This window comes from Leptopilina boulardi, unplaced genomic scaffold, assembly GCF_019393585.1.
Source record: "Leptopilina boulardi isolate dan_hultmark-lab unplaced genomic scaffold, ZJU_Lbou_2.1 LbouV2_341, whole genome shotgun sequence".
NCBI lineage: Eukaryota > Metazoa > Arthropoda > Insecta > Hymenoptera > Figitidae > Leptopilina > Leptopilina boulardi.
Window position 1 is genome coordinate 6,278,086 of NW_026137909.1, and position 22,882 is coordinate 6,300,967.

The 22,882-nt window shown below is 21.2% G+C and overlaps 1 protein-coding gene across 5 annotated transcripts in view; it reads right to left on the reverse strand.

The window, feature by feature from the left end:
• Positions 1-22,882, reverse strand: part of LOC127285864 (protein polybromo-1) — a 46,464-nt gene that overhangs the window by 7,782 nt on the left and 15,800 nt on the right. For 4 of the 5 annotated variants that reach the window (XM_051312076.1, XM_051312073.1, XM_051312074.1 and 1 more), the window contains exons 13-22: positions 13,556-13,761; positions 13,032-13,368; positions 9,811-10,392; positions 9,508-9,665; positions 9,155-9,327; positions 8,763-8,935; positions 7,112-7,180; positions 2,539-2,709; positions 1,977-2,099; positions 249-483 (exon numbers count right to left, since the gene is read on the reverse strand). In XM_051312076.1, coding sequence (XP_051168033.1) covers positions 249-483; positions 1,977-2,099; positions 2,539-2,709; positions 7,112-7,180; positions 8,763-8,935; positions 9,155-9,327; positions 9,508-9,665; positions 9,811-10,392; positions 13,032-13,368; positions 13,556-13,761 — 2,227 coding nt within the window. The remainder of the gene's footprint in view (positions 1-248; positions 484-1,976; positions 2,100-2,538; positions 2,710-7,111; positions 7,181-8,762; positions 8,936-9,154; positions 9,328-9,507; positions 9,666-9,810; positions 10,393-13,031; positions 13,369-13,555; positions 13,762-22,882) is intronic. The other variant, XM_051312075.1, reaches the window with a different exon arrangement.

Below are 22,882 nucleotides of genomic sequence, written 5' to 3' on the forward strand. Positions count from 1 at the left end.
TAAAATTAATCGCTTTTGAAAAAGAATCTATTCATTTCACTTCTGAAAAAAATTAAAGTGAATTTAATTTAAAAGTAATTTTATTTTAAATTTTAAAGTAAATTTAATTTAGTAAAAAGTTAATATTGGATAAAAAATCGATTTTCTGTATTGAAAAGTTAAATCAGATGTGGACTTTTTTAAAAATTGATTTATTTATTCAATATAAGGAATTAAAAAACGTAAAATTTGCAAATTTTTAAACTTACCACCGCTAAGATTGGCAAATGTTGTTTGCACATGACCAGATTGCTCAGCGATACAATGATCAATGCAGTCCGTCATATCTTCAAATTGATAATCACACGTGTCCCAACAACATTCAAAACAATGATCTTGTGAAGAAATTGGCAAGGAATTACCCTTTACTTGACCAATTTCCTCATTCATTTTGATCGCTTTTTCTTCCCATGTTTGTTTTTCACCCGCCGGTAATTTTCTCCACTAAAAATAATAATAATAATAATAATAATAATAATAATAATAATAAAAATAATAATAAAAAAATTCCGCATCTTCAAAAAATAAGAGACGCATGAATAATGTCTAAAATTTAATTTCTTAGAATTTTCTTTTAGCCGAATTATTATTTTTTTTCGACAATAAACTTTTCATTAAACCGATTTTCTATAGTTAAATTTTTACTTAACCTTAAAATCCATTTAAAATAAATTCTATTTAATCGAATTTTTATTTGGCAGAACTTTCATTTGTTTTGGCGCGAATTTTAAAATTAACCAATCAAAATTTCCTCGATAAATTCTGATTGGTTAATTTTTAAATTTGCGCCAATATTTTTCTATCTTTTTTTTAATTCGGTCGCTTATAATTTCGGACAAATTTTTACACAACCAAAAATTTATTTAAACAGAATTTCTATTTGATCGAATTTTTATTTGATCGAATTTTTATTTGTTCGAATTTTTATTTGTCACAATTTTTATTTGTTCGAATTTTTATTTGTCACAATTTTTATTTGTTCGAATTTTTATTTGTCTCAATTTTTATTTATTCAAATTTTTATTTGCTCAAATTCTTATTTGTCCGAATAAGTATAAGCGACCGAATAAAAAATCAAGAGAAAGATATTGGCGCAAATTTAAAAATTAACCAATCAGAATTTACCGAGAAAATTTTGAGTTGGTTAATTTTAAATTTGCCGCCAAAACAAATGAAATTTCTGCCAAATAAAAATTCGATCAAATAGAATCTTTATTAAATGAATTTTAAGGTTATGTAAAATTTCTCTACTATAGAAAATCGTTTTTTTTTTGCTAAAAAAAAATAATTCCAATAAAAATTCGGCGAGAAGAAAATTCTATCTAATGAAATTCTATTAAATAAAAATTTCAGCAAATTAATTTTAGACAATATTCATGCGTCTCGAAAAAAGCGGTTTTTTATAATTTTTTTTTTCAAAAGTGGCTACTCCCTTTCTACTTTTTTCTTAAATACATGTATATATATATATAAATAAAAACATAATTTTTCTTCCACACAACGAATAAAAACCTCAAGAGGTTAAAAAAAATTTTTAATTTATTAAACATATTATTATTAAGCACTAGCTTCTTTAACGAACTAAAGAAAAAACGAAAATTAAGCTGGAAAATTAAAAAATACATTAAAGCTTGCTAACAAAAGAAAAATATTACACAAAAAAATAATCGAAAATTAAAAAAGGATTACTCAAATAATAATAATAATAAAAAAAATAATGTTCTTTTTTCTCGTATTAATTTCCTTTTAGCCAAAAAATAAAAAAAAATGTAAAAAGAAGACAGAGAGTAGCCAATCCTTTTTTTTACGCTAAAAATATAGACAAACCTCGAACTAGAGAAAAAAAATGTTGATTTCTTTATCTCCAATTAAAGGCTTATCAACAAAATAAAATGAAAATTGTTATATTTAAAAAAAAAAAAAATTGAAATAAATACCTCGTTACCAACAATTCTGCTAATCTCCCCAAAGGTAGAATCAGGATTATTTTGCGTAATTGGCGTTCGATGTTTACTCGAATACAAAATATATCCCGTTACTAATTTCTTACCGGTTGATTTCTAAACAGAAAAATAAATCAAAAATTAAAAATCCTAGATGAAAATTAGAAATTGGATCAATTTTTATTTTTTTTATGCGCACTAGGCTATATTCTAACTAATTTTGTTTGGTTTTACGATTTACGATACTACTAAATTTTTATTTATTTTTTTTTAAATCCCTTTTGTGTAAACGATGTTTGTGCGAATAAACAAAAATTCAAAAATAATATTTATGCTGGCATATTTTTTATTTTGCGAAAACAATAAAAATGAAAAGTGAAAAGCAGTAAAATGAAGAAAAAAAATTAAACTATAATAAATGAAAAACATATACAGTGAACAATGAGCCAGTGCGTAAAAGGAAATAAAAAAAAATGGAAAAAAGGAAATAAAAAAAAAAAAGAAAAAAAAAAAAAAACAAGAGAGGGTGAAAATGGAAAGAGGCGACGAGACCTACCTTTTTAGTGGAAACGGGCGTTTGGGTGTTGGAGAGCACCGGTTGAGCTTCCATAGAACCAACAGATGGTGGACCACCAGCATCCATGCTGTCTTCACCGACTCCTACTCCTAATCCTACTCCCATGCTTAGTACATCGGGTTCCAGCTTCGGTATTATTGGTGAAGAATCCTATTACCATTAGTTTCAAGTTACCTTCATTATATCCATCATCTGGGCCGGTGGTACTTTTTTTTATTTTTTTTTTTTAATTTTTATTACCGTCAACCGAGGGGTTATTATGGTACAAAAATCGCAATTTTTTTTTTTTTTCTTCTATTAACCAAAATTCTAATCATTATATAGAAAAATATTTTAAAACATCTTAGTCGTGTTGTCGACATTCCTCTAAAGATTTTCTCTAAATTTTAATAGAAAATTTTTTTTTTCTATCTGAATTATGTAAACTCAAAGTTTGTACCATAATACCCCGTCGATTTGGGGCTATTTTGGTACAAACTTTGTTTTTTTATTTATAAAATAAAAAATTTTTTTTTCTTCGAATAAAACTTTTAACTACATATTTAATAATTTTTAAAAACTTATTCTTATACAAAATTTCCATACATTTAATTTTTTTGAGGATAGAAATGAATACGAATTTCAAATTAAACACATTTTAGATTAAATAAATAACTTAATATAAGATATAAAATTGTTTTTTTTAAAGATATTTTAAATCAAAGAGTTTTTAAATTAACTTGAAAATCAATGTAAAATTAACCCTTAATTGGCACAATTTCGCGTTTGTACGTAAATGGAACAACGGGTCTGCTGGACCCGATATATTCAGGCCTCGAATTATACGACTTTTTCCCACTTTTTTTTCAAAAATACGACTATTTTTGACTTATTTTAATAAAATGCGACTTTTTCGACATTTTTTTTTTTTTTTTTTTTTACAAAATTTTTAAACAAAATACGTTTTTTAGTATACAATGCAGATCTTCTTCAGATTTTCTTTATTTCAATTATTTAACAAATTTTTAACTAAAATTCTTCACAAAATTAATTATTTAATAAATATTATAAATAATATTATAAATTATAAATAAATATTGAATATTATCTGAAAGCATTTTTCAATTAAAAACTTTTGGAATTCAATTTTTTTATGTGATTTCTAATAAATTCTTCATCAATAGAAATTACTAGAAATTTCTTTTATTATAATTATTGTCTGAAATTTAACACAATCTTTTGAAATTCAATTATTTTCAAAAATTTTAATTTAAAAGCTTCTAAAATTTAATTATTTCTAAACTTTTCCATCTAAAATTTTTTGAAATTTAATAATTTCAATTATAACTTAAAATTCAATTATTTTTAATGATTTTTATAATATTCTTCGAAAATTCAACTATCTGAAACCATTTTTGACTTAAAAAGTTTTTAAATTACTGTATTTTTATCTGCAATTTCTAATAAATTTTTTAGTGAAATCATGAAAAATTTTTAATTAATAATCACTTAAAGTTCAATTAATTTAAAAAATTTAAATTGTAAATCTTTGAAAATTTAATTACTTTTAAAAAAATATTATTTAAAATTATTTGATAAATTATTTTTAGTTCTGTAAAATTTAATTATTGTCTAAAAATTAAGAAAATCTTTTGAAATTTAATTATTTCTAAAAATTTCAACTTTAACTCTTCCAAAATTATTATAATTATTTTTAAACAAATTTTTATTTAAAAATCTGTAAAACTTGATTAAGTATTGCCTGAAATATTCTTCGAAAATTCAATTATCTGAAAACATTTTTCAATTAAAAACTTTTGGAATTCAATTTTTTTTATGTGATTTCTAATAAATTCTTCATCAACAGAAAAAACTAAAAATTTCTCTTATTATAATTAATGTGTGAAATTTAACACAATCTTTCGTAATTTAATTATTTTCACAAATTTTAATTTAAAAACTTCTAAAATATATTTATTTCTAAAATTCATATAAAATTTTTTGAAATTTAATAATTTCAATTATAACTCAAAATTCAATTATTTTTAATGATTTTTATAATATTCTTCGAAAATTCAACTATCTGAAACCATTTATCGGTTAAAAAGTTTTTAAATTATTGTAGTTTTATTATCTCCAATTTCTAATAAATTTTTTAATGAAATCATAAAAAAAAATTTAATTAAAAATCACTTGAAGTTGAATTAATTTCAAAAATCTAAATTATAAATCTTTGAAAATTTAATTACATTCAAAAAATGTTATCTAAAATTATTTGATAAATTATTTTTAGTTCTATAAAATTTAATTATTGTCCGAAAGCTAACAAAATCTTTTGAAATTCAATTATTTCTAAAAATTTTAACTTTAATTCTTCTAAAATTATTATATGAAAAAATTTTGTTTTAAAAAATCAGTAAAACTTGATTAAGTATTGCTTGAAATTTTTTTGTCCATCAAAACTAAAAACTATGACAAAATTTTTAATTCGAATAAATTGCTTAAATCAGACTTCAAAAAATAATAAATCTAGAATTTTAAGAATCTTTTTTTAAAAATTTGTCCTATTTAAATAAAATTTTGAAAATTTGCCTTACAATTAGTTTCAATTCTGAAATATTCGAAATAAATTTTCTTGATAATATTCATTATAGAATTATTTTCATTACAGAATTAATAAAATGAATTTAATATCTAATAACATTAGTTATTTAAATTAAAATATTTATTAATCAATTAAATTTTGTTAAAATAAAAAAAGAAATCGTCTTTTTTGACTATTTTTGGAATATGAATCGATTTAAACGACTTTTTTTTGTGCTTTAAAGTCGATCCGAGGCCTGTAAATGGCACAAAGGGGTCTGCTGGACCCATGGTGCCAGTTAAGGATTAATATTGTTTTCTGAGGTTATGTTGTACCGGTTTGTATTTATCGATTTAACTAGAATAGCCCCTGCAAATACTGGATTTTTAGTTTTCGACACTTTTCTGCCGAAAATAATTAATAAAAATTTATCCAATCGAGAATAGATTGTCATAACTAAATTTTGAACATGTATCTTAATTATTTTTGATACTAACTTTAGTGAATACAAAACTTCGTAATTTCCAACAAAATTTTTTCTAAATTTTTTTTTATCTCCTAAAACCGAATTTACTAATAACATTATAGTTACTTCTTACTTTGTTTCTAAAATGTTTCACTAGTGTCAAATTTTAACATTTCGAAATGAATATTTTTTTCAAAATTAAAAAAACTAGTTTATACCATAATATCCCCTGGTGTACCAGAATTACCCCGGTTGACGATATTTTAAATACAATAACAAAAGTATAAAATAATTTGCATTTTCTATTTTTTTTTGTTATTATTGCAAAATTTAAATCAATAAGTTTTCCATTTTTTCTTCTTAATTTTTATTTTAGAATTTTTAACCGTACGGTTACATCCAAATTTTCAACTATATTAAGAAATTATTTTCAAAATACAACAAAATTATTTTTAAAGTAATTTTTTTTTTCCAATAATCATTGAATTAATTGGAAAAAATTACTTTAAAAATAATTTTGTTGTATTTTGAAAATAATTTCTTAAAATAGTTGATAATTTTGTGTGTACCATCTTAATGTAAAAAATTTAAAAATCAAAGCGTATTTTAAAGAAAATGAAGCCAATTGAGCCGGATTAAAAAAAAAAAACTATTTTTTGATCAGTTAAATTTTATTTAACATCCTGATCCTATATTATAATTGAAGGTGTCCAGCAAGTTTTGAAAAACAATTCAAGGCGTTTTCAAGGTCTCGCGTAAAACCCAACAGGTGCTCTGACTTTCTTTGTCTTGCAAGAAAATTCTCTTTCAAACTAAATGGATGCTTATAGACAACTCAATGGACGTAAATAAGAAAAAAAAAAAAAAACAAGAATTGAGAAAAACTAAACAAAATAATTGCATATGCCGGCATAGGATTAACGAACGTGCAATCGAGCCATGACTAATACAGCCAGATATTTGTTAAATTTTTTCATTTTTAATTGAAAAAAAAAATTGTCTAGGCCAAAAACTAAAAATTTATTATGTTTTTTCTTTAAAATAATATTCAATAATGTTTCTGTTATTTTATAAATAGTACTCAATTGCATTTTTTTTTATCAATTTTGTAAAAAATTTAAAGCATCAATTGAGAGCAATCTCGCTGTACCAGTGTTGAATGTACCTACAGCAGTACTGCCAGAAATTATGTGACTTGATTTAATATTTTTACAAAAACTAAATTAAACTAATTAATATTTAATTCGATTTTTCAAATTTTTTGCACTGTTTTTTTTTTAAAAAGTGATATTCAAATTTTACAAATTCAACGAACTTAATTGTTAAATAATTGAGAATGTAAAATTATTTTATTTTATAAAAGTAGTTTCATTTTACTCGAATGTCTCTTGTACTTGTATTGTATTTTTTTTTATAATTTCTGATAGTATTTCTTGAAAAGCATGCAAATTCTACAATAATTGTTTCAAAATGTGAGAATGCCTTTAAACTCTATATATTTTTTTAATGAAATTATTACTTACCATATCGAAAGAACCCGAGGCACTGAGAGGTTTGATTTGACTCTGCATTTGAGCCACTTCACTAGATACCTGTTACAATGTATTCATTTATTTAGTAATAAAAGAAAAATTAAATTCCACTATTAAAAACTACAAATATGTAAATAAATAACAAAAAATAATTAATTAAATACATTAAATTAAAACTATATAGGACATTACACGTGAGATTATCATTCAAAAATTATTTGTTTTTCCATAGGATATTTTTTCCAAATTTTTATGAAAAAAAAAGAAAATTCGTATTTTTTTTATTTATTTACTTGATAGAAATTAAAGAAGTTATGATTTTTTAAAATTTAACATTATCAGGAGCCGAATAATTTTGAAATGCAATTTTTTTCTGTCCTATTAATAAAACAAAAATAATTCGATTTTGTCTTAAAAAAACTTTAAATATGCATTTATTAAATTAAAAATTTCGGGCGCAATTTTTTGAAAATTCACTAAATCACGATTTTCTTGATAATTTCTAACGAAGCTGAAGTACGCAACGTTTCTATAAACGATTTTTAAATAAATAATTTTTTAAAATAAAAAATTCTATAATTTTTTGCCTAAAAAATATTTTTTTTATAATTTGTTAATTAATGAAAACTACAAGAAATATTTTTTAGGCAAAAAATTATAGAATTTTTCATTTGAAAAAATTATTTCTTTAAAAATCGTTTATCATAAACGTTGCGTACTTCAGCCTCGTTAATTTCTAATTGGTCAATTTTTGAAAATTTGCGCCGAAATCTTTCTGTCGATTATTAATTCGGTAATTTGCGATTTCGGACAAATGAAAATTCTGCGTCTTAAAAATTTTTATAATTAAAAATTCGGACAAATTAAAATTAAAATTAGAATTTCTGTCATTTAAAAATTTGAATCACATTAAATTCGATTGATTTATTTATTAAATTAAATATTTATTTTTGTATTTTTAAAAATATGTGAAAAACGCATTTTAAAAGTTAAACTAAAAAAAATCACAATTTTTATCAAATAAAAAAATAAATTTTTTCTTATTTTTCATAAAGATTTAAAAAAAAAATTGATTAAACTTAAAAGCAGGGCTTTTCATATTTATTTGTTAGTTTTTTAAAAGTAATATTTACAAGAGAAAAAAATTATCATTTTTTCCTCAATTTTTCAACTTTAACTGATGTTTCCGGCATTAATTATATTTTAAACATTTTTTTTCTTCATGTAATATTCAAGCGTACTAAATTCTGCGTCGAACGATACGATTGAATAGATTTTTTAAAAAAATTGACTGATTTATTGCCATTTTTCTATTTGCAAAACCAGTAGAGCAAATATTTAAGTATTTGTCAGTTTTTCTTAATTTTTAATTCTTAATTGTTTTAAGTAGTCTTTTTCAATTTTCAACAAAATTTTTTTTTTGTTTCTTAGTCTTGCTAAGGATAAGTTTTTCTCTAAATATTAATTTTAAACATTTTTTACATATATAAGAAAAACGTAATTAGTCTGAAAAATTAAAATGCTTTTTTTATTTTATTAATTAATATTAAGAACTTCATTTGAATTCCCAAATATAAAAAAAATAATTGGAATAAAAATCTCATTAGAAATGTCCATAGTTTTTTTTTTTGGCTCAACTCACCTTGGCAGGATTAATTGGTTTACGGAAGAAATAAATCTCATCGTCAGTAACGGCCGAGCTGTGATTATATTTTTTCAGTCCGTCGAGGTTCAATTTTCTCATTAGATTTTTCGTTTCATCGTAAGTTGATTCGCAAATGAATATATCATCCTCTGGAATTTCTGTCGGTCGACCTGTGGTTAAACAATTATTTATATTTTTTTTTTCACATAACAGAAAAAATAAGAGATGAAACGCAATAAATGTTTTTTTAAACTAATTTTTACATAAAATAATTTGAAATAAAATAAATAAATAGAAAAGAAATACATACAGAAAAGAAAAAGAAAATTCGAATGAAATTTTTGAGTTTTGCAATTAATTGAGAAATAATTGATTGAAATTAAACATACTGCAAACATATTCTCCATAATCGAGAACTGCACATTTTCCCACAATTGCCACAACAGGATGGGTACCATCAATCGTTGATAGAAACATTTCTTGTTTGTAAAATAATTTTGTAGGTGCGTGTGGTATTTCCGATGGAGTTAGAAGCCATGGTCCTTTCATGTAGGTTTTACCCCTTAAAAAGCGAATATCGTTTTAAAATTCAAAGTACTTTTAGGATAAAATATTTAAAACTAACTTTGATTTAAAAAAAAAAATAAACTACCGTTAAAATAAAAAAAAATTGAATTTATTTAAAAAAGAAATGCTGTAAAATTTGTTTCTTTTTGTCAATTGAGCATTTTTTTCTACTTACTCTTTTGTTGACCAAATAGTGTCAATTTGTGCAATTTGCTGACGACCTCCTTCAGTTGCCACGTAAACAAAATCTCCCGTTTTTACAGATCCAATACAAGTATTGTATTGTTCATAATACGTATTGTCTGAGTCATCTGAATTAAACTGTATCACATTCTAAAAGAAAAAAAAATTTTAAATTAAATTCAATGGACTAAAAACGATAATTTTTGTAGTATAGAAAAAAAAATATCAAAAAGCAAGAACAATATTATCCAGAGGGAAAAAAAGGTGTTTTCTTTCTTTTTTTTTCTAAACTCACCGGTCTTTCTTTTTCAATTAATTTCTCCCCCTCCTCTAATTCAGCAATTTCCTCCTTATGCTTCTCGAGTCTCTCTTTATAAACCGAAATCACTCTCTTTGGTTCAATTAATTTTTCCCTTGCAACAAGTTTCAAACGATCGGGATCAAAATTCCAATTTTTAATTTTCTTAAATGATCTTGCCTTTGTTGAATAACGCGATTCACAAACATAAACATCTTTCTCCAAAAAACCCTCGGGTAACATACGAAAATAATCTTTAACACTTAAAACACAACATCGGCCGGCAACTTTGACAAGTGGCACTGCATTGTGTACATCACTTTTAAATAATTCTTTATCGAGAAATTTTCTCGATGCAATATGATAGGTTTCACTAGGTCGATAAAAAAGATTTCCATACAACATTTGTTCACCCATTGAATTTGTCCATAATCTTTCAATTAATACAACACTAAATTCCATTCCTCTTTCGCTAGGCTCAACATATGCAAAATCACCAGCTCGATAAACTTCTTGATTAAAACTCATTGTTGCACCGTCACCATTACTTGCTCCTGTACTTGAATTTGATTCCGATTCCTAAAATATTTCAGAAAAAAAAAAAAATTTTTAAATTGGAACTCATAAAAAATGGGGCGCATGATTCATCACATAAAAATTTTTTATTTTTCAATAAATAATTATTTCTAATAAAATTTTTATTAAAATTATTTTTTAGAATTTTTTGTTTTTTGAATTTGACAAAATTTCTTTTTTACGAATTTTTACCTGACAAAATTTTTAGCTACCGAATTTTTGTTTGGTGGAATTTTTATTTTACAGAAATACTATTTATCCAATTTTTTATTAACAAAATTATAATTTCAGCGAATTTTAATTTAACAGCATTTTCATTCAATTGGATTTTATGTGACTCGAATTTTTAAATGACCGAAATTCTAATTCAACGAATTTTTATTTGTCTGAATTTTTATTCGAACGAATTTTTAATTGATAGAATTTTAAAGATGTCGAATTTTCATTTGTCCGAAATTACAAATGACCGAACAAATAATCGACATAGGCTTTGGGATCGATTTTAAAGCACAAAAAAAGTTGTTTTAGTCGATTTATATTTTAAAAAAAGTCGAAAAAGTAGATTTTTTTTTATTTAAACAAAATTTAATTGATTAATAAATATTTTACTTTAAATAACAAATGTTATTAGATATTAAATTCATTTTATTAATTCTGTAATGAGAATAATTCTATAATGAATATTATCAAGAAAATTTATTTCGAATATTTCAGAATCGAACTAACTGTAAGGAAAATTTTCAAAATTTTATATAAATATAGGACAAATTTTTAAAAAAGATTCTTAAAATTCCAGTTTTATTATTTTTTGAAGTCTGATTTAAGCAATTTATTCGAATTAAAAATTTTGTCATAATTTTCAGTTTTGATGGTCAAAAAAATTTCAGGCAATACTTAATCGAGTATTACAGATTTTTAAATAAAAAATTTTTTTCAAATAATAATTTTGGAACAACTAAAGTTGAAATTTTTAGAAATAATTGAATTTCAAAAGATTTTGTTAATTTTCAGAAAATAATTAAATTTTACAGAACTAAAAATAATTTATCAAATAATTTTAGATAATATTTTTTTTAAAAAAGAAATTGAATTTTCAAAGATCTATAATTTAGATTTTTGAAATTGATTGAACTTCAAGTGTTTTTTTTAATAAAAATTTTTCATGATTTCACTAAAAATTTTATTAGAAATTGCAGATAAAAATACAATAATTTAAAAACTTTTTAAGTGAAAAATCGTTTCAGATAGTTGAATTTTCGAAGAATATTATAAAAATCATTAAATATAATTGAATTTTGAGTTATAATTGAAATTATTAAATTTCAAAAAATTTTAGATGAAAAATTTCAGAAATAACTAAATTTTAGAAGCTTTTAAATTGAAATTTTCGAAAATAATTAAATTTTAGAAGCTTTTAAATTGAAATTTTTGAAAATAATTCAATTTTAAGTTGTAATTGAAATTTTTGACAATAATTGAATTTCAAAAGATTGTGTTAAATTTCAGACAATAATTATAATAAGAGAAATTTCTAGTAATTTCTGTTGATGAAGAATTTATTAAAAATCACATAAAAAAATTGAATTTCAAAAGTTTTTAATTGAAAAATGCTTTCAGATAAATGAATTTTCAAAGAATATTATAAAAAATCATTAAAAAATAATTGAAATTTTTGCAAATAATTAAATTTCAAGTGATTTTGAATTAAAAATTGTTGGGCAATTTTATTTGCTAATTTTTTAAAAATTATAAACAATTGTTAAATTTCATAAAAATTTTAATTGAAAAATAGTTTAAGATAATTGAATTTGTTGAAGAATTTCATTAAAATTATGAAAAATAATTAATTTAGTGAAGAATTTTAGTTAAAAATTTGTTAAATAATTGAAATAAAGAAAATCTGAAGAAGATCTGCATTGTATACTAAAAAAAACGTATTTTGTTTAAAATTTTTTTTTTAAATATTTTTTTTACAAAATCGAAGAAGTCATATAATCTGAGTTCTGAAATTATCAAGAGAATCGTGATTGGTCAATTTTCAAAAATTGCGCCGAAATCTTTCTGTCCATTCGTTTGTACGGTCATTTATAATTTCGGACAAATAAAAATTCGGCGTCTTTAAAATTCTATTAATTAAAAATTCGTACAAATAAAAATTCATAGAAATAAAAATTCGTACAAATAAAAATTCGGATAAATTAAAATTAAGTAATTTGGAATTTCTATCATTTAAAAATTCGAATTTTAATTTATTTAAATTTTTATTTATACAAAGTTTTAATTGATAGAACTTTTAAGACGCCGAATTTTCATTTATCCAAATTTACAAATGACCGAACAAACAATCGACAGAAAGATTTCGGCGCAATTTTCAAAAATTGTTCATTTAAAAATTATCAAGAAAATCGTGATTGTCATATATTGGGTATTTCAAATTTTTAATTATTTTCAAAAAAAAAACCTGAATTGTACATATTTTGGAAAATTCAATTATTTTTAAAAAAAGCGATGATTTAAAATTATAATTGATAAATTATTTTCAATTAAATGAAATTAGAGTAATTAATAAATAAAGTAATTTAAGTAATTTTTACTGTTGAGATGAATAATAATTATTGGTATATAATTATATAATATTTTACCTTGTCATTTCCATCGCAACTTTCATCTTCAGCTGGTAGTGAAATTTCCTGTTGCAATTTAATTCGTTTAAGTTCGGCAATTTGTGTTGAAAGATCGATAAGCATGTAATTTAAAGCGGGCGAATGAAGAAGATCGCCACTTCGAGTTACATCGTCTCTGGTGCGTAGGAAAAATGCTTGCAATTCAACGCTGTCCTCGAAAGGTTGCGAATCAGTTCGCGATAATTTTCGTGCTCTCTCCAAACATGTGAATACATCTTCTTGAAAACGATCTAATCTCTTGTAGACACCCTTATCCAATCTTCTTTTTATTAAATCCAATGACAAACCGCGAATTCTAAACAATTATTTAATTTTTAAACAGTATTTCTAAATACTATTTCTAAATAGTATTTCTAAATAATATTTCTAATTATTTTTGAGATATTAAAGAACTTGATATTCTTGATTAAAGAACAGGAATATTATTTTAAAATTTAATTTCGTTTTTAAATAATAATAATAATAATAAAAAAAATTATTACTTCTTTCCGTCGACGATATCATGCTCAGGAAGTTCGGCCATCGAATCGGAATAACATCTGCCTTCTTCATCTTGATGATTGTATAAGGCGGTAAATATGGTGGCTAAAATTTCTTGCACAGCGGCTGCAACGTCAGGAACACTTTCTTCATCTTCACTCAATTGTAATTTTGTTTGTAAAACCAAACGTTGCAGAATTAAGGCATCCTAAACAAAAGAAAAAAAAATTAATTGAAAACTTTTTTTCTAATATTAAATATATTTGGGAAGCATGAATATTTCCCAATATTGAATTTATTGTCGAAATTAGCTCGAATTTCAATGTTAACAAAATTTATAAACGTAGAATTTTTATTAAATTGAATTTTCATTTAATTAAATTTATCAGAGTTGACACAAAAATATTATTTTGTTTTTTTCCTAACTTTTATCTAATTTTTAGTGAAAATTAAAATTTTTTCCCTGACCCTAATTAAAATATTTCAAGAGGTTTTCAATAATAGGATTACATGACTTTTCTTTTATTTTTTAAAATTGAATTATTAAAAAAATAAATTAACTTGAATTGTTTGCAAAATCAATTATTTTCAATAATTTAAAAAAAAATTTTTCGAAAATTACATGATTTAAAACAGTTTTCAATTGAAAATTCACATTATTGTCTAAAGTTTTTGAAAAAAAATTTCACCAATTCAAAATGAAAGTTTCAATTAATAATCTCATAAAATTGAATTATTTCTCAAATTTTAACTCGAACTCTTCTAAAATACAATTATTTCTAAATTTACTATCTAAAATTGAAATTGTTGAATAATTTAATTTAAATAATTTTAATCAAGTTTTTCGATAATTCAATAATTATTTAAAACATTTTCCAATTCAAAATTCTCGAAAGTTTAATTATTTGTTTAAAGCTTACAAAAATATCTACAGAAATTCAAATTTATGAAAATTTTCATTAAAAATCTTTTGAAATTCAATAAGTTCCAAAAATTTTAACAATTGCTCTTCCAAAACTCAATTAGATATCAAATTTTTAATTTCAATTTCTTTTTGAATTAATTATTTCTAATAATTTTAATCAAGTTTTTTCAAAAATGCAATTACATAAAACGTTCTTTAATTATTAATTCTTTAAAATTAAATTTTTGTTTATATATATGTAATTTTGAAAAAAATTTCAATAATTCAAGTTCAATAAAATTTTAATGGAAAATTTCAAAAATTGAGAATTCAATTTTTTAAAATATTTTTTAATTGAAAATTCTCTAAAATTCTCTATAATTCAATTATTCTTTAAAGTTTGTAAAAAAAATTGTATCAATTACAATTTATAAAAGTTTCAATTTAAAATCTTTTGAAATTTAAGTACTTCGAAAAAAATTTTAACTTGAACTCTTCCAAATTCAATTAGTAATTGAATAATTAATTGAATGTTAATTCAATTGAAAATTTTTTCCCAAATTTTTATCTATATTTTGTTTAATTAATTATTTCAACAGTTTTAATCTAATTTTTCAAAAATACAATTATTTTAATCGTTTTTTGAATTAATTTTTGATAACAATTCAATTTTAGAGTTTTTAATGAAAACTTTTTTTATATATGTAATTGAATTTCAAAAAAAAAAAAAAAAAAAAAAAATATTGAAATTATTAAAAATAATTGAATTTGGAAAGGGTTACATTTAAAATTTTTATAAATAATTGAATTTTAAGTTTTTGACAAACAGACAATAATTAAATTTTACAGAATTGAAAATAATTTATTAAATAACTAGCAAAATTAAACGCGCGCCAAATTGAGTATTTAATTGTTTGTTATAAAGAAATTAAAGATTAATATTATCAATAATAATTTAATTTATTAGAATATTATTACATATTAAATGATAATAATGAAAATTATATGTTTACAGGCCTCGGATTATACGACTTTTTCCGACTTTTTTCAAAAATACAACTTTTATCGACTTATTTTAATAAAATGCGACATTTTTTTTTACATTTGAAAAAAAATGTAAATAAAATACATTTTTTTTAGTATAAAATGTAGATCTTCTTCAGATCTTCTTCAATTCAATTATTTAACAAATTTTGAACTAAAATGATTCCTTACTAAATTAATTATTTTTAATAATTTTAATGAAATACATCACAAATTCAATTATATTAAAATTATTTTTCAATTAAAATTTTTATGAAATTTAACAATTGTTTATAATTTAAAAAAATATATCACAATAAAATTGAATTATTTTTTAAAAATTTCAATTCAAAATAAACTAAAATTCAATTATTACCCGAAATTTTAATTCAAAATCAATTAAAAATCCAATAATTATCCAAAATTTTCAATTTAAAATTTTATTATTTACCAAGTTTTCAATTTAAAATGAAATAAAATTCAATTATTTTCTAAAATTTATATTCAAAATTAATTATCCAAATTTTCAATCAAAAATGAACTTAAATTAAATTATTATTCAAAATTTCAATTAAAATTCAATTATTTCCCAAAATTTTCAATTCAAAATGAACTGAAATTCAATTATTTTCCAAATTTAAAATCAAATAAAATTTCATTATTCTCAAAAATTTGAATTCAAAATTAATTGAATTTTCAATAATTTGAATTTAAAAGCATCTAAAATTTAATTATTTCTAAAATTTTCCATCGAAAATTTTTTTTTTGAAATTTAATAATTTCAATTATAACTCTAAGGAAATTCAATTATTTTTAACTATTTTAATAATATTCTTTGAAAATTCAACTATCTGAAACCATTTTTCAATTAAAAATGATTTTCAAATTATTGTATTTTGTCCGCATTTTCTAATAAATTTTTAGTGAAATCATCTAAAATTTTAATTACAAAACACTTCAAGTTTCAATTAATTTCAAAAATCTCAATTTTAAATCTTTGAAAATTCAATTAAATTTAAAAAATGTTTTCCAAAAATTGTTTGATAAATTATTTTTAGTTCTGTAAAATTTAATAATTCTTTGAAAATTAACAATATCTTTTGAAATTTAATTATTTCTAAAAATTTCAACTTTAACCCTTCGAAAAGGATTATTATTAAAAAAAAAAATTTTTATTTAAAAATCTGTAAAATATTTTTGTTGAAATAATAAACAAATCCACTTTTTTTTGGAATATAAATCGACTAAAACGACTTTTTTGTGTCTTTAAGTTGATTCGAGGCCTGTGTTTTTCAAAAAAATACGTGAAATCAGAAAAGGCCAACTTCAAGTTAGGACAGAAGGACAGACCAAGTATTTTATTATTATATAATAATTCTAGATGAACTTTTTAAAAAATTTATTTTTCGAATTTTCGAAGATTTATAATTCAGATTTTTGAAAATAATTGAACTTCAAGTGATTATTATTGAAATTTTCGGTAATTTTTGTTGATTTTTTTTTTATTTTAATAAATTATTGAATTTCAAAAATCAAATACTATTTAATATTATTTTTAAATAAAAAGGGCTAATATAAAATTTATTATAAAAATTATTAAAAAAAAAAACAGTTTTGACAAAAATGCAATTACAACATTATTTCAGGTTTTCTGCAAATTGTACTCCGAAAAATATTACTTTTGCATGTCCTTAAGATTTTCTAAATAATAATAATAATAATAATAATAATAATAATAAGTTTTTAAAAAATGAATTTGTATTTAAATCATATAGAAAGTAAACTCAGATGAGTAAAAAGTTTCAAACTATTGAAAATTCGATCAAATAAATATTCGAATTTTTAACAATTTCATTTTTCTTGTAAATATTGAACATTGAAAATTCAATCAATATTCGAACTTTTGAAAATAAATATTCGAACATTTTATAATTCGATCTTTATTAATATTTTATATTTTTAAAAATTCGATCAAATGGTTATTTGAACTTTTAAAAATTTGGTAAAAATGATTAAATCGACTTTATATGCAATAAATAATTAATAATTCGAATTTCTGAGGTTGAGACCAAAATATGGCGACTCTTTTGTTTTTTACATAATACATGAAAGAATATTTTCACCTACTTTTACAATAAATATAAAAATAAAAAAAATTTTATAATTTTTTATTTCTTCAAAACTAAAAAATTGATATCTAATCTTCAAAATTTAATGTGAACCAAAAAGAAAAAAAACCTTGTTTTTTAATCAGATAAATAAATAATAAAAAAAAATTCTATTTCTTATCTTATCAATTGTAAAATTTTTTTTTTTTTTAGAAATAATATTGTTTCTTTTCTAAAAATCCCATTTTTCATCAAGAAAAATAATTTCTTAGTTAAATTTCATAGAAATCGGAAATGAAACGTTTGTAAAAAAAAAGGCAAAGAAAATAACAGGTCTCGGATCAATTAAGAGCCGGAGATATAAATAGAACTAATAACTTGAGTAACTGCTTTATAACATCACAGCGATCAGAATAAGTTACATTGAATAAAATTTTCCCAATTATCTTTTTAAAAAAAAATGGTTTAAAGTTTCAAAAAAATATTTCCAAAAAAAATATATATTAATTTTAAGTAGGTCACATTGAAAATTCATTTCATTCTGTCCACTTGGATACAATTGCGGAAAATAGCGTAATTTTATTAAAAATACAATTTATACAGTAGTAAAAAAAAAAATTAAAAACATTTACTTTGGTTTCATTTTTTTTGCATTTTTTTGGAGTTCGTTGATCCAGGTCTTTGTCTCGATAGAGTCGAATCGAACACGGTCGTATTGGAGATTTTTTAACATGAGTCTTTAGTGGTGCACTGTAAGGACACGGAGAACCAGGTTCCAAACCAAACATTTTATTTTACGATAAAAATCAAATTTTAATTTTGATCTAAATTTAAAAAAAAAAATAAATAAATAAAATAAAAAATAATAATCGCACTGTTTTGGCTAACGACAAGATGCGAATTTATCGGCTGATGGTGGAGGAGCAAGGGTCGAGGGGGCATGGAGCATGTTATATGTGTATATGTATATATATATATATGTATGTATATGCAAAACTATTCTCACTGAGCGTCTTTCTCTCACGTTAATTCACATTTCGTATATTTCCGGTAAAATACCGAGAATTCACTATACAAACTATTGGTTTTAAATAATACACAATTGTTAAAACTGTATTGCATTTCACTATTTTTTTTTTTTATTATTTTAACATGCAAGTATTTCTTTTTCTTTTTTGGAAAAAGAGGACTAAACAGAACACACAACAATATGAGCCGCAAAGACAAGGTGAGGCGAGGCAAAATAAAAATCGTGAAATGTCGACCCTATAGCAAATACATATGTATACACACAACTACGGAGTCTGCGCATTTTAGTTTTATTTAACCGCCTTCTGCGCAAATCCGCGAAACGCAACAACGTGATTCGCGCACATAACCTAAAAATGATTCATTAATGTTTATTCATTCATCACGTTAATGACAGTTCACAGGAATTTTATTGATTTTTTTTTTTTTTAATTTTAAGAAAGAAAAAAAAAAGAAATTATGAAAATTATTTTTATCCCCCAGAATTAGTTTCTAGTGTTGATCTTAGAAACTTCTGATTATTATTATTAATTTTCAAATTTCAACTAATAATTGAAAAAGAGATTTTAAAAATTAGCACTATATTTATATAAATAACAGACTTCGGACTATACGACTTTTTCCGCCTTTTTTCGACTTATTTTAATAAAATGCGACTTTTTCCGACTTTTTTCGATTTATTTTAATAAAATGCGACTTTTTCGACTTTTTTTAAAAAAATACGTTTTTTTAGTAATACAATGCAGATCTTCTTTATATTTCAATTATTTAACAAATTTTTAACTAAAATTATTCACTAAATTAATTATATTTAATAATTTTAATGAAATTCTTCAAAACAAATTCAATTATCTTAAACTATTTTTCAATTAAAATTTTTTATAAAATTTAATAATAATTGTTTATAATTTAAAAAAAAATTAGCAAATAAAATTAGCAAAAATTTTTAATTCAAAATCAATTGTAATTTAATTAATTGCAAAAATTTCAATTATTTTTTTTTTTTTAGTAATTTTTATAATATTCTTTTAAAATTCAACTATCTGAAACCATTTTTTACTTAAAATGTTTTGAAATTATTATAAATTTTGTCTGCAATTTCTTTTTTTTTTTTTTTTGCGCAAGGGCAAACGTGGAAATCTGCAATTTGTAAAAAATGTTATAGTGAAATCATCAAATATTTTAAATTAAAAATTACTTGAAGTTGAATTAATTTCAAAAATCTAAATTATAAATCTTTGAAAATTTAATTACTTTTAAATAAATGTTATTTAAAATTATTTGATAAATTATTTTTAGTTTTTTAAAATTTAATTATTGTCTAAAAATTAAGAAAATATTTTGAAATTTAATTTTTTCTAAAAATTTTAACTTTAACTCTTCCAAAATTATAATTATTTTTTAAAAAAATTTTTTATTTAAAAATCTGTAAAACTTTATTAAGTATTGCCTGAACAATACTTCGAAAATTCAATTATCTAAAAAAATTTTTCAATTATAAACTTTTGGAATTCAATTTTTTTATGTGATTTCTAATAAATTCTTCATCAACAGAAATTACTAGAAATTTCTCTTATTATAATTATTGTCTGAAATTTAACACAATCTTTTGAAATTCAATTATTTTCAAAAATTTCAATTTAAAAGCTTTTAAAATTTAATTATTTCTGAAATTTTCCATCTAAAATTTTTTGAAATTTAATAATTTCAATTATAACTCAAAATTCAATTATTTTTAATGATTTTTATAATATTCTTCGAAAATTCAACAATCTGAAACCATTTTTCGTTTAAAAAGTTTTTAAATTATTGTATTTTTATTATCTCCAATTTGTAATAAATTTTTTAGTGAAATCATCAAAAAATTTTAAATTAAAAATCACTTGAAGTTGAATTAATTTCAAAAATCTAAATTATAAATCTTTGAAAATTAAAAATAAAAAAAAAAAATACTTCGAAAATTAAATTATCTGAAAACATTTTTAAATTAAATACTTTTGGAATTCAATTTTTTTATGTGATTTCTAATAAATTCTTCATCAACAGAAATTTACTAGAATTTTCTATTATTATAATTATTGTCTGAAATTTAACACAATCTTTTGAAATTTAATTATTTTCACAAATTTTAATTTAAAAACTTCTTAAAATATATTTATTTCTAAAATTTTCCATCTAAAATTTTTTGAAATTTAATAATTTCAATTATAACTCAAAATTCAATTATATTTAATGATTTTTATAATATTCTTCGAAAATTCAACTATTTGAAACCATTTTTCGATTATAAAGTTTATAAATTATTGTATTGTTGTCTGCAATTTTTAATAAATTTTATAGTGAAATCATCAAAAAAATTTTAATTAAAAACACTTTAAGTTCAATCAATTTCAAAAATCTAAATTATAAATCTTTGAAAATTCAATTTCTTTTTTAAAAAAAATGTTATCTAAAATTATTTGATAAATTATTTTTAGTTCTGTAAAATTTAATTATTTTCTGAAAATTAACAAAATCTTTTGAAATTTAATTATTTCTAAAAATTTCAATTTTAACTCTTCCAAAATTATTATTTTTAAAAAAAAATTTTATTTAAAAATCTGTAAAACTCGATTAAGTATTGCCTGAAATTTTTTTGACCATGAAAACTAAAAACTGTGACAAAAATTTTAATTCGAATAAATTGCTTAAATCAGACTTGAAAAAATTATAAAAATAGAATTTTAAAATTTCTTTTTAGAAATTTGTCCTATTTAAATAAAATTTTGAAAATTTGTCTTACAATTAGTTCGATTCTGAAATATTCGAAATAAATTTTCTTGATAATATTCATTATAGAATTATTCTTATTACAAAATTAATAAAATGAATTTAATATCTAATAACATTAGTTATTTAAGGGCAGGTCAAAGTCAACGCGATTTTCCCACTGAAAATTTATGTAAAAATTGTATCGACTTTGACCTGCCCTTAAAGTAAAATATTCATTAAACAATTAAATTTTATTAAAATAGAAAAAATCGACTTTTTCGATTTTTTTTTATATAAATCGACTAAAATGACTTTTTTCATGCCTTATAATCGATCTGAGGCCTGAAATAATAACTTTTATTATGTTTCAATGTCCCTAAATAAATTTAATTTGTAAAAAATAATAAAATTAAAATTAATTTATAGTTTCTATCGTCTTTTATTTAAAATTAAGTTTTCACATTAATATTTATTAAGGCCATGTGGCAACTTTGAATTTTTACCTAGAAATACAAAAAAATTCAAGGTCGTCTAACATAACCCTAAAATAATTATTTAAAAATTATTTTTCCATTTTTATAATATCAATAATCACTCTAATTTGAGAAAATATTATAATAATAAAAACATTTGGTTAAAAATAGATTATAATAAACTTTTACCAAAGTTTCAAAATTAAAATTATTTCCTCCGAGAGTCATAAAAATGAAGAAAAAATTGCAAAAGTAAAAAACAATTAAAATAATAAAAAGACGAAATATAGAAAAAATAATTGACAAAAGTAAAATAAAATTAAAATTTGAAAAAAAATACGAATAAGAAATTAAAAATAAATAAATTTTTCGTGTGATATCTTAACCAATTTGTAATTAAAGGAAAATTCAAATTTTTTTCTCTACTTTAATTTTAGGAATATTTTAAACGTTTAACCTTCAGGAAATTCAAATTATTTTTCGGAATTGTAATTAATTTGAAATGAAAGTGACGACGAACCGAATTAGCTTCTATTTCGATTATAGAAAAAGAGAGAAAAGACACAAAAAACATTGTTCAGTTTGCATTTTTCAATAAAAAACAAAAAAAAAAACCTTAAAAAAAAGTATCTAAATTAAAAATATAGCACATAGAGTTTCCAAAGTGTAATTGAAAAAAAATTACACGAAAAATTTATTTTAAAAATTATTTCAAACTTTGTCAACTAAAGCTTCGTATTTCTAATTTAAGCACGTTCAGAAAATTTAAGAACTGTATTTTTCTATTATTTGATTTAAAGTATACTCAAGCAGGTATGACCCGACCATTTCTAAATTAGTTTATGATTGTAAGAGAGCCTCCTTTTTTTTTGTATACCGACGTTGTCCTAATCCCTTTATGAATTCTATCTGAATTTTTAAAATATATTGCAAAACCTTCACACCTGCTTATAATTCCAGTAACTTTTCATTTTTAAACGAAAACAGTATGAGTAAACTAAAATTTTTTATCCAAGTATTTTAATTTTATAATTTAATTTA